The sequence below is a fragment of the Neoarius graeffei genome, chromosome 1 (genome assembly GCF_027579695.1).
Source record: "Neoarius graeffei isolate fNeoGra1 chromosome 1, fNeoGra1.pri, whole genome shotgun sequence".
Taxonomy (NCBI): Eukaryota; Metazoa; Chordata; class Actinopteri; order Siluriformes; family Ariidae; genus Neoarius; species Neoarius graeffei.
In genome coordinates, this window is record NC_083569.1 from 123,397,344 (window position 1) to 123,409,859 (window position 12,516).

At 43.3% G+C, this 12,516-nt stretch overlaps 2 protein-coding genes across 3 annotated transcripts in view; one reads left to right on the forward strand and one right to left on the reverse strand.

Moving 5' to 3' along the window:
• The window catches only part of usp14 (ubiquitin specific peptidase 14 (tRNA-guanine transglycosylase)), a 47,836-nt gene extending 37,424 nt beyond the window's left edge, over positions 1 to 10,412 (forward strand). The window contains exons 8-16 of the mRNA XM_060916395.1: positions 1,598 to 1,678; positions 1,765 to 1,853; positions 1,929 to 2,043; positions 3,828 to 3,893; positions 3,971 to 4,063; positions 4,180 to 4,308; positions 4,388 to 4,448; positions 4,526 to 4,633; positions 7,577 to 10,412. Of these exons, the coding sequence (XP_060772378.1) occupies positions 1,598 to 1,678; positions 1,765 to 1,853; positions 1,929 to 2,043; positions 3,828 to 3,893; positions 3,971 to 4,063; positions 4,180 to 4,308; positions 4,388 to 4,448; positions 4,526 to 4,633; positions 7,577 to 7,725 (891 nt within the window). The 3' untranslated portion in view covers positions 7,726 to 10,412. The remainder of the gene's footprint in view (positions 1 to 1,597; positions 1,679 to 1,764; positions 1,854 to 1,928; positions 2,044 to 3,827; positions 3,894 to 3,970; positions 4,064 to 4,179; positions 4,309 to 4,387; positions 4,449 to 4,525; positions 4,634 to 7,576) is intronic.
• Positions 10,410 to 12,516, reverse strand: part of thoc1 (THO complex 1) — a 33,734-nt gene continuing 31,627 nt past the window's right edge. For both annotated transcript variants that reach the window (XM_060916380.1, XM_060916371.1), the window contains exon 21: positions 10,410 to 10,900. In XM_060916380.1, the coding sequence (XP_060772363.1) occupies positions 10,623 to 10,900 (278 nt within the window). In that variant the 3' untranslated portion in view covers positions 10,410 to 10,622. The remainder of the gene's footprint in view (positions 10,901 to 12,516) is intronic.

Sequence of the window (12,516 nt, forward strand, 5' to 3'; positions counted from 1 at the left end):
CAGGCGACTGCTGGATCCGGCATAGCTACTAGTAGACCCCCTCCGGAATACTGTAGGCACTGCTGATGGCAGCAACACACGTTTGTGCTGAACTGAACACCCAAGAGATTCTTTTAAGCTGGGAAGGGTGTCAAAACAATCCAAATCGAAGTGTTCAGAGCACAGGACGGATGTTGGTGAGGGCTCCCGCTTGTCACGAGTGCGCCTGACTTGCTTCACCCACTTCGCATGCAGCTCGGGATCTCTGGGAAACTTGAATAAACTTACCCCATCCTTGTGGGTTTTGGAGCAAAAGCCGGCAACGCAACGCGAAGGCATAATAACATGTATAAAAAATCTCCTTCTCACCCCCGGCGGGGGGGGGGGTGGTATCCATGTCATCCTCAAGCTCGGGTCCTCTACCAGAGGCCTGGGAGTTTGAGGGTTCTGCGCAGTATCTTCGATGTTCCTAGTACTGCGCTCTTCTGGACTGAGGCTTCAGATGTTGTTCCTGGGATTTGCTGGAGCCACTCTCCCAGTTTGGGGGTTACTGCCCCAAGTGCCCCCACTACCACGGGGACCACGCAACCCTTGACCTTCCACATCCGTTCCAGCTGCTCTTTCAACCCTTGATACTTCTCAAGTTTCTCATGTTCCTTCTTCCTGATGTTGGCGTCAGCTGGGATCGCCACATCTATCACCACCACCCTCTTCTGCTCTTTGTCCACCACCACTATGTCCGGTTGGTTAGCCAGGATCTGTTTGTCAGTCTGGAAGCTGAAGTCCCACAGAACCTTGGCCCTGTTGTTCTCAGCCACCTTCTGTGGTATGGCCCATTGGGACTTGGGTACTTCTATTCCATACTATTACATATATACACTAATAATACTAATAATGATAAACCGAACACCTCTCGCATCAACAACAAACTGGTAAGTGAGGAGGAAGGTTCTTTCGCTGACGTCATATAGCCCCTCCTCCTCATTCGTCTCCTGGGTGCTGCAGCCCCGTCAAATTTGCCCAAATAGCCACGTTTTTTATCATAACTTGTAAAATAGGCGCCTTCGTGAATTAATATATGGATCATCGGGAATTACTTATGTTCTAAAACATCGCCGAAGATGTCAAAAACGTGTCATCAGACCTTTAAATCATTGATGCTTAGTATGCATCAGCAGCACTCCTCCCATTAAGAAAAAAAGTCAGTTTTAAGCAGAAGACAAGTGTAATCTGTTAAATCTAAAATTTTTGTTTGTTTCAGTTCATTCATGTTCCTCCTAATTTTGAACAATTTTGAGCTATTGATATGAAATGTTCTGAATTTTAAACCTCCATACTTTTGCCTTTAAAAACCACGGAGGATATGGAATGGATAGGCCTTTAATGTATTTAGTTAACCATAATTTTTTCAATTAAAAACACCTAATAGTGCACATCTCTGTATGGTCTGTGTGTTGTGTGGGGCGGGTGTTGACAGGTGGTCCCTGAAATTTTTTTTTTTTTGGGACAAAGCGGTACTTGGTCTGAAAAAGTTTGAGAAACGCTGATCTATGACCATAAAGGTCCAACAGGTTCCTATAGCCTGAATAACTCCCAGCGTATCTGTGCGTGTGTTCAGGATGCCAATGAGTGCTGGGGCCAGTTGATGCGGGTTCTCCAGCAGAAATTAGAACCTCAAGAACCTGAAACCCCCATGGAGGTAAGGTACACTAGTTCTATGGTTCATGAAACTGGTTTTAAACGTGGCTTTAAAAAAAAAAAAAGTTTTCTGTTCCTGATTTGCAGACAGGTGACAGCGGTGATGGCGGAGCTGCAGCTTCATCTGCAAAGAAGAACTTCATTGACCAGTTTTTTGGGGTGGAGTTTAACACTACGTATCCTTTCTGATTGATAAAGTTTATTTGTTTATACGCTGCGTGTACGCGTCTCTTTAACTCACCCCTGCGCAGAATGAAGTGCACGGAGTCTGAGGACGAGGAACCCACCAAAGGTACAGAGAGCCAGCTGCAGCTTAGCTGCTTCATCAACCAGGAGGTCAAATATCTGGCAACCGGCATTAGATTGGTGAGTAAGAAAAGGGAGCAAACGTGTGTTCTGCACTGTGGTTCGTCAGAAGGTGTTGATTTTAATTTTCTGTAACGGCAGCTCTTTCAGATTACAGGTTTATAGTAGGGCTGTGCGATATATCGAATATACTCGATATATCGCCGAAAATTCTGTGTGAGATACATAAAATTATTATATCGTAACTATCGAGTATTTTATGGTCATCTGCCGACTTGCGTTTGTTTAAAACCTTTCCCGGTGGTTTTCTCCCTGTCCCTCAGGCAGTAACGTGAGAGGCTGCCTAAGGGGAAAGAAAACAATAACGTCACACACTCGCCAACCAATCCCGGGCGACATCTCGGTGCTGAAAGGAACTTCCGGGAAGATTTTCTAGTTTCGGTTGTGTTGCCAGATTGGGCGGTTTTAAGTGCGTTTTGGCGGGTTCTGAACATATTTTGGGCTGGAAAACGTCAGCAGTATCTGGCAACACTGCCGGCGGGAAGATTTCCTGGTTTCGGTTTACAGCGCTGACTCAGTTCGTGCAATCGCTGGTGCTGCATAGGCTACCGTGTAAGCTCTGTCAATTTCAGCGACAAATTAAAAATGGAAGCGGACGAATTGGTTCCTAAAAGAACGAGTAAGGGGTCAGTCATCTGGCATTTTTTGGATATCGCGAGGAGGACGTGGAACAGCAAATGCCAGTTTGTAAAGTGTGCGAAAAACCCTGTCATCACAAAAGGCAGCAGCACGACAAATATGTTCCATAAACTCACCCGGTACAGTATGAAGAGTCTCTTAAATTCCGAACTACTTGCCCACGAGCTAAACCCCCCACACGAGCTAAACAAATGACCATAGCGGCCTCGTTCTCCAAAGCCCCCCCCCATATGAGAAACCGAGTCAGAGATGGAGAGCTATAACAGATGCGATCACGAACGTCATTGCCGAAGACATGATCCCAATTAGTATAGTGGAAAAACCAGGCTTCCAAAAATGACTAAACACACTCAATCCCAAATATGAGTTGCCTGGTCACAGACATTTTACAGAGAAGGCAATACTGGAATTCTACACATCTGAGAGGCGGAGCCAGAAAACACTCAGTTCAAAAGTGTGCAAAGAGAAAAATGATGTTTTGCAGATCTCTCTCTTCTCTCTCTCTATTGTGAATGTTCCAGTGGTTCTCAGTAGTCAGGTTAATAGCCTGGAGATCTATTTTTTAAAATAATTTAATGAAGGAGCACTTTTCTTATTTAGGCTAAATGTCTTTCTCACTGTTGAGCTGCACTTTATTGGTTTGAGCTCTGAGCAGCTCTGTATTGTGTTGCCCCTTTGTTGCAATTTTCAAGATTGTTTTTGCAGTTTGTGCCGCATCTTTGTTGAATAAAAATAGTCTTATTTCAATTCAATTGTGATTAATCACCAACATGAAAATTTAAAATGTGTTGTTGAAAACCACCTGTAAAGTTAACCAAGAATGTTGTTTAATCTGCAGGGATTGTAGTGAAAAGAGTAAAAGTTAGATTTCATGGGGTCCTTTAGAGGAGATTTAAATATATCGAGATGTATATCGTGAAATAGAGAAAATGTATCGGGATATTCATTTTTTCCCATATCGCACAGCCCTAGTTTATAGTAAAGCATTTGTTCGAATGCATTATTGTTTCAATAGTAACATTGGGGCGTATACCAGGAGCTCTGCTTTACTACACCACCCCATGGGTTATTTTCTAATAATGTGACACAGGGTGTTCTATTTCTTTATTTGATTATTTATATGTTTATTCTTTGTCTTAATTCAGCGACTGCAAGAGGAAATAACGAAGTTTTCTCCGTCTCTACAGAGAGATGCTTTCTATTCAAAATCGGTATGACGCACTATCCGTCAACTGTTTTTTGTTTATTTGTCTGGTCCTTTTTTATAATGTTTATTTGTCCATTGCAGTCTAAAATTAGTCGTCTCCCGGCGTACCTCACTGTTCAGATGGTTCGCTTCTTCTACAAAGAGAAGGAGTCTGTTAACGCCAAAGTCCTGAAGGTAAGATTCATAACCTCAGGAAGGCCGACCAAACGTCCAGGTAGTGGAGTCTGACCTGTCCCAGCTCCTCTTACCTGGGTGGAGTTGAACCAAAGCTCCCTCTGTTGTGTGTTTAGGATGTGAAGTTCCCCCTCATGCTGGACGTGTACGAGCTGTGCACTGCTGAGCTGCAGGAAAAAATGGTGTCTGTGAGGTCCAGGTTCAAGGACATGGAGGACAAAAAGCTGGAGAAACAGCAGCAGAAGGTAAGATTTCGCACACTTGCCCGTCCTCCGATGTGTACCGAAGTCACGGGTTATGATTCTCCTCGTTTCTGATCCACAGCTCAACGAGAAGGTCGAGGCTCCAAAAGAAGTGAAATACGAAGCCTTTTCATTTCCTGACGGTGTGTATACGTGCACTTTTACATGACCGTTTATGGAAACATGGTGAACACTGAGGTAATGTCTCGTTGCTGTGCAGATCTGGGTTCCAATAACAGCGGTTACTACGAGCTGCAGGCTGTTCTGACGCATCAGGGCCGCTCGAGCTCCTCTGGCCATTATGTCGCCTGGGTCAAGAGGAAAGAAGGTGAGGAGGGCGTTTACGCTCTTTCAACATCACTAAAATCCTAGAGACTATAGGAGTTCTTGCCCAAAATACCACCACAGCCACTCACCGCAGTTCCTGTTAATATTTACCAGGAACCCTGCTCCATGCGAAAGCTTGTTAGGGCCCGAGCACCGTTCGGTGCGAGACCCTATTGTTTTTCGAAGGATTCTGCTTCTTATTATTATTCTGCCACGTTTGGCCTTATTTGAGGCATTTCCCATGCACGAAAACTCATGAAATTTGATACATCAGTCATTGTCACCGCTACTCAGCCACAGACTTTTGGCCCCGGGCGTGGCTCAGGAACTTCATAGCGCCCCTTTTCCATTTCCCATTGAAATGAATGGGTAGAACTTTGGAATGATGATGTCATAAGGCCATTTGGAGTGAAATTACACATGGTCATTTTTAACGTACTCCTCCTAGACTGTTCATGAGATTCATGTGAAATTTGTTATACGTGATGCGACGATGTGGCTGATATTAAATTGTGAAGGGATTTTTGATATCTTGTAATATGTTGAAATGGCCTTATGATTTTAATATCTTGCCACATGAACAGGAAACGTGTCAGAAAGCCACAGTGCATTGACTGTATGCCTTAACTCAGTGATTCCCAACCACTGTGCCGCGGCACATTAGTGTGCCGTGAGAGATCATCAGGTGTACCATGGGAAATTGTCCTGAAAATTATTTATTTACTGCAAATAATTTTGTCTTCGTTTGTCTATGCCAGCGACGTATCGTGACGGGCAGAACAATTAAATACTCTTCCACTAGATGGCAGCAGGTAGCTAATTAACCTGCGTATCTACCTGTTGCCATTCAAACAATAGAATTAGTAATGCTTCAGGTGTGACGGTGGTGATAGCGATGGATAAATATTTTGAAAAGAAAGTACACAATCCAAACTGGGTCCTGGAGAAAATTCTGACCCAGATGAAGGCCCTAGTATGAGTAGAGGTCAGAAGAATGCAAAAAAGGTGTTTTTTTTTTTTTTTTTTTTCTTTCCCCACAACCTATCTATGCGAGCTGGGCTTTTCAAGCATGACTGCTATAAAAACTAAAAAAGGAGAGCGACTCAGAGCTGTTAAGGAAGATTTGTATGTCTGTCTTCAATTCCTGCGAGTATATCAGCTTTGTGTTCAACTAAACAGGCCCAGGTTTCACACTGAGTAAGTAAATTGAGACTATATGATCGTTATATTTCATTATATATACTTTTTGTGACATTTTTGTTTGGTGGTGTGCCGTGGGATTTTGCGAATGTAAAATATGTGCCGTGGCTCAAGAAAGGTTGGGAAACACTGCCTTAACTGATTGATCTGACACTTTACAGAATATTGTGTATTATGATTGTGATGATATTCACATGTGTAATTCAGATGCCTAGCACAGCGCCACCATCTGGCCAAGCAGGAAATGGGGAAAAAATGTTCAATTCATTGATGGATTGATCTGAAACTTTACAAAATATTGGATATCATGAGTCTGATGATATAACACATACAATTCTGTGCACACTCATACACACACTCATATGCATATTTATGCATGCATACGCAACATCTATGAGCACACACTCTCTCTCACACACACACACACACACACACAATAATAGCGGAGCTCCAGCGGAGCACCATACCTAAGAAAAAATGGTAAACCCATCGAGTCGATTTTTGGTGGTTTGTATGTGTACCACTGGTCACACACACCGCCTAGTGGCCAGTGTTAGTAATTACCAGTCATACACACCGCCTAGTGGCCAGTGTTAGTGATTACCAGTCATACACACCGCCTAGTGGCCAGTGTTAGTAATTACCAGTCACACACACCGCCTAGTGGCCAGTGCTAGTAATTACCAGTCACACACACCGCCTAGTGGCCAGTGCTAGTAATTACCAGTCACACACACCGCCTCGTGGCCAGTGCTAGTAATTACCAGTCACACACACCGCCTAGTGGCCAGTGCTAGTAATTACCAGTCACACACCGCCTAGTGGCCAGTGTTAGTGATTACCAGTCACACACACCGCCTAGTGGCCAGTGTTAGTAATTACCAGTCACACACACCGCCTAGTGGGCAGTGTTAGTAATTACCAGTCACACACCGCCTAGTGGCCAGTCAGTAAAGAAATAAAACCAAAGAGACTGGCTATGATCTAAGAAAATTCTACAACCCAGAAACAGATGGGAGCTCTGCTTTTAGGCAGTGCCTAGTGACCTGCCATCATTGTGCATTTTGTTGCAGACATATGAAAACTCTGCATGTACACACACACACACACACTGCAGACACAGGAAAGCTAAGATGACTTATTACAGCGTGAGATAGAGATAAGGAGGAGACACGTATAGTTTTGTACATGTATAAATTTACATTTTCACACCACAGAAGCACACAGTCTATCTCTCATCCGTCAAGCAGTCATGGCATTTGCAACATGCACATCACCTTTGAACATTTGATGAATATATGACATGTGACTGTTTTGTTGGGTTGCGGAACCACACGTGAGGGCCCGTCAAGGCCGCTAGTGGCTTTAATTCATATTAGATTTAAAATAAAATGCAACCAAAACTTTTATTTAGTAAACGAAATGGCTACGTACATGTTGGGATAGCAGGAAGTTTTCCGTCTTCCGAAATTCTCTCACGTGATGTCAAAGTGGTAGGTTTCGTATTGTCCCTTTATTTGGGTGTTAAATTATGTAACGAAAGACAAATAAACTAACCTTACTGTAACTCATGCTGTCAGATGAAGATTTTATGCAGATTAGTTGTGATGCAGTGAACTGATTGACTGGACTCAAAAACGGGTTTATTGCAGAAAGACATTTTAAACTGTCGTGAGATGTATACAATAGGCCACACCCTCAAGACACACCTACATCACTGTTTGTTTTTTATGGATTCTTGCAGACGAGTGGGTGAAGTTTGATGACGATAAGGTGAGCGTGGTCACACCTGAGGACATTCTGAAGCTGTCAGGAGGTGGAGACTGGCACATCGCCTACGTGCTGATTTATGGGCCGCGGCGTCTCGAAGTCATGGAAGAACAGAAACAATAACACACACACACGATCACACGTTCTTTACCGCCATCTCCGAGCACCGTCTACGTAAGATGTGCAATAAACCCTGGTGTCTTTCAAACCCCACCTCACATCGTCAGCGTGGTCTCTGTGCAGGAACCGCCTCCAACTCCGCCTCTGGGGCAGCTGTGATGCGTATCCGCGTTACGTTTTTGGATTTTTTTGTCTCTTGTTTTGTAATTTCATAATCTGCAGCTTTGAGGAAATCATTCAGTGTAATCTTGGGCTGATGGAAGGAAGTGATGAAATTTAGAAAGGTTATGACTTCCTGAACATTTTTTTTTTATATATATATATATATATATATATATATATATATATATATATATACACACCTACTTTTTTTTCCCAAAAAGTGAAATTTTTTTTATATCCTTCCAAGACGTCAATAAATCATGATACAATTTTGACCCTGTACAAAAACTAATTCACGCAACACTGTAAAGGTCATGGCCTCACGTTGGCCACGTTTCCTTCGTAGCTAGTAAACCAGGGCTACTGGTTTTTAAGTTTATCCAACAACCATCTGGCTAATACGAGCACTCTGTTAATTCAGAGATGATGATTAAACACAGAATATGAAGTACAGCCGTGGTGGTTGATCAAATATGACTAGTCGTGTGTTGTTCTGATAGCTAACTAAGCATAAGGCTAGATATGGAATTATTTGTGCCACTAATGTCATTTCCTAAAGATGAATGTGTTTTGTAGGTAAAATGGTAGCTTCATCAACCACACATCTTTAATAATTAAAAAAAGGTTTGCGTATTCGAGCAAGCTCGTCACTGAACCAAGAATTTGAACTTAGACTAACGCTACGTTCACACTGCAAGGCTTAATGCTCAATTCCGATTTTTTTGTGAGGTCGTTCACATTAACAAATATATGCGACTTGTATGTGATCCTCAGTATGAACGAAAAGCGACCTAAAAGTGTTCCGCATGCGCACTGCAGGATACGACGACGTCACACGCAGCGAGCATGGCCAGTGTTTACGGAAGTAAAACCGCCCGGTTGCGGTATGACCCATCCAATCTAGCTTGAATAGCTGCATCCCCCCAAATGGAAATCAGCTCCCTAACCTCTGCGTCCTTCCATTGAGAAGATTCAGAACCTTCACAGCCCGAAGCGTCCCTCGCATTGATGTCATGCGCAGGGGCGCAGATACGTTTTTTTGAACTGGGGGGGACAAAAAACTGGGGGGGGACAAAGCTGCCAGCAAATCAACCCCAACCCCGATATGCCTGTCAAACTTGTTGTTAGTAACCATAGCAACCAAGCTCGAGCTCGCAACCTGTGCAGTCTGCGCAGCTCAACCAACCGAATATCAGTCTTTGTTTTATGTGAGTTGTTGCAACTATGTATACACTGCTGTGCACCTCAATAAACCGAATGGTAATTAGTCTTTTGATTTTTCCGTGAGGTTTGCCTTTTGCAAAGAAAGACAGCATAGACGTTTTTTCCTCCCTATAAGTGGGGGGGACCGAACGAGGTGAATTTAAATCTGGGTGGGATGAGTCCCCCCCTCTATCTGCGCCTGTGATTATGCGCCATGTTGTTGTAGCTTTTTTTGAGAGACCCGCCGCCTACTTCAGCGCAGAATAGTGACGTTTGTGGCTTGTTGATGACGTGTAAGTCGGATGAATGCGACCTGGCGGTTCAGACTGAAGTCGCATATGAAAAGAGCGGATAGGAATCGGAATTAGGACCACATATCCAAACGGCCTGGGTCGGATTTGAAAAAATCGGATCTGTGTCGTTCATATTGTCAATAAAAGATCGGATACAGGTCACATATGGGCGAAAAGATCGGATTTGAGTCACTTCAGCCTGCAGTGTGAACGTAGCCTCAAGTGTGAGGTCAGATTTGCGTAGAAAACTGTTAAAATTCAAAAGCTAGTGGCACAAATGTCATTCCATGTTAGCTTGAGTTTGGTTGTTACGTTTCAACCACTAGAGTCGGAGTGCCTGACCCTGCGACCAGTATTAACATCCCATAGCCCAAGTATAATTAGGAGCAGGTTTGTGGTGGTGATGATTACTAAAATTTGTATCACAGTTTGGACTAATCCAAGTCACGTGTCTGTCTGGAAAAGCAGACTCACTTGGGGACGGACTATAAATCACAGGACAAACCGAACTAAAGACTTCACACTAGTCAGCTGATTTACATTTAGCCACACCTACAAAAGTTATTGAATGATGGGTGTGCTATTACTTTTGTCCTGATCGAACATCTCAACTTTTCCTTGCGTTATATAAATTTACAGGAGCCAAACTCGTACCTCTGACTGAACTGGATTTCTTGTAAATTCTTTCGTTTGATTTATCAAGACGCCTTGAGCATTTCAACCGCAATTAAACGTGCGCTTCGACTGTTTTGGGGAAACTGTATAAAATGTGCTAAAGGTGGTGGCGCTAATCTCACGTATCAGATGATCAAACTGTTTTAAAAGTTATGGACTGAGTTTTCATGTGCTCTTGATGTAACGATGCGACTCTCATCAGCTCATCCACCTGTCATTGGTCCATTCGTTCCGACTGTGCCTGCACCGAAACGAACATTTCTTTGTTTAACTTATTGACTGCTGGCTTTTCGTAAAAACCTCTGTGATCCAACCACAATAAAATGCTGCCGATGGTATTGAACTGCACTCCAGTAACACGACTGGCTGATGTTTATTTGCAAATGCATCAAATATGTACAGAACACCATGTGAAAATGACATTACGCTAATCTGCTTTTAGCATAGTGCTAGGGAGCCTTAAACATGAAGACCTCTACTCCAAATCTCCCAGACTGGCACTACCTGAACAATGTAAGCTAACAAAAACTTATTAGCACTGTGCGAAGTAGAGTCTGACTTCAGTGCTCATGTGTCACTGAAGCCCTGCGCGATGCTCGCGAAGCCAGCGCTGTTCAGTGTTGTGACCAGGCTCTCCATGGTGGCTTGGGCATCCTCGCGGTCCTGCCAGGACACCAGCATCATTTTGGCCTGAAGGTCCACGTCGTCGCTGTCTGCTTCAATCTCGCGAATCTCCGCCTCCTTCACATCCAGGTGAGGAGCGAGCCTCTTCCACTGCGCTCCGAGCTTCTTGGCGATTTCATCCATCTGACTGTTCGTCACCAGTTTACTCTGAATACTCGGACCTGAGGCAGAGAAAGAGGCCAAGTCGGCTTTATTTTGCATCTTTTTAAACTCAAGTGACCATTTGGAAATTTAGTTATTATTAAAATGAGACCACGATAAATAATTTCAAAAATTTTCGCACACCCTTAAAATGACTAACCCCGAATAAAGTTCAGCTGTCCTAGTAAGGATTTTCCTGACATTTTACTCAGTTCCATCCAGCAAAAGCCAGGGTTCACAGAGAGCTTACAAGGTATCAGTCAGGAGAAGGGGACAAAAACACATTTCCACGGCATTAGATATACCATGGAGCACGGTGAAGACCATCAAGAACGGGACGTCCCTCCAAAATTGATGAAAACTGGTCAGGGAGGCTACCAAGGGTCCTACAGCAACACCGAAGGAGCTGCGGGAATTTCTGGCAAGTACTGGTCGTGTACTACATGTGATGACGATCTCCCATATTCTCCATCTATCTGGACTGTGGGGTAGGGTCAAAGAGAAACATCCAGGCCCGGGAAAATGTGTTCTGGTCTCTCGAAACCAAGGTTGAACTTTTTAGCCACAATTCCAAAAGATATGGTTTGGTGAAAGAACCCCATCCCCACGGTCATGTTTTGAGGTTGTTTTTCTTCAGCTGGAACAGGGGCTTTAGTCAAGGTGGAGGGAATTATGAACAGTTCTAAATACCACTCAGTTTTGGCCCAAAACCTTTGATAAGAGGAATTTCATCTTTCAACACAATGACCCCAAAAAAAGTTTTGGAACGGCCCAGCCAGAACCCAGACCTAAATCCAACTGAAAATCTGTGGGGGACCTGAATAGGGCTGTGCACAAGACACGCCCTCGCCATCTGACAGATTTGGAGCGATTTTGCAAGGAAGTGGGCAAATATTGGTTTCAAATTGCCTCACATTAAAGGTGGGAAGAAGTTCTGAAATTGTGTATCGTGGTCTCGGGTTTTTCTGACGTAAAAAATCATTTTAATGGGGTGTGTACACTTTTTATATCCACCGTATATCACTCTGGATAAGAGCAACTGCTAAATGCCTGTAATGTAATTTTAAGAAAACAAAGCCCAGATTAAAAAAAAAAAAAGCCAACCCTCAATGAATTACTACTTTTTTTTTTTTAAACAGGCTTTTTCGAGGTCCAACATAAATATACAAACAAGTAAAATGTGTGTTGTGTATTTTATTTGTGGCTGATTGATTAAAATTCAGCTTCCTCTGAGATTCAGACCCAACGTCTTAATAAAAACCTTCTATATTTAATTTTTCACTAATCTGTGGTGAGTGGGGGGAAAAAAAAATAAAACACTCAGTAAAAAGTCAATACCTAAAGATCATGATGTTATTTTTAAACGAAGTGGACGTGTGTGTGTATTTTATATACAGACAGGTGATGAATTAAAGGAAAAAACCAAGAGCATGAAGTGTGTTTAGTGAGGTGTCGAGCTTTTAGGGTCTCTTCAGAACTTGGAGACGTTGCTCCTGTAGGACTGTACTGGAGGGAAGGGGTGGAGCCTTCTTGGGAAAGACCATGCCCACCTTAGGATAAAGTGGATCGGATAGAAAAACTCTACAGTGGGATAAGTGGAGATAAACCATATTTCCCTTCGTCACCTGCCTGGAGC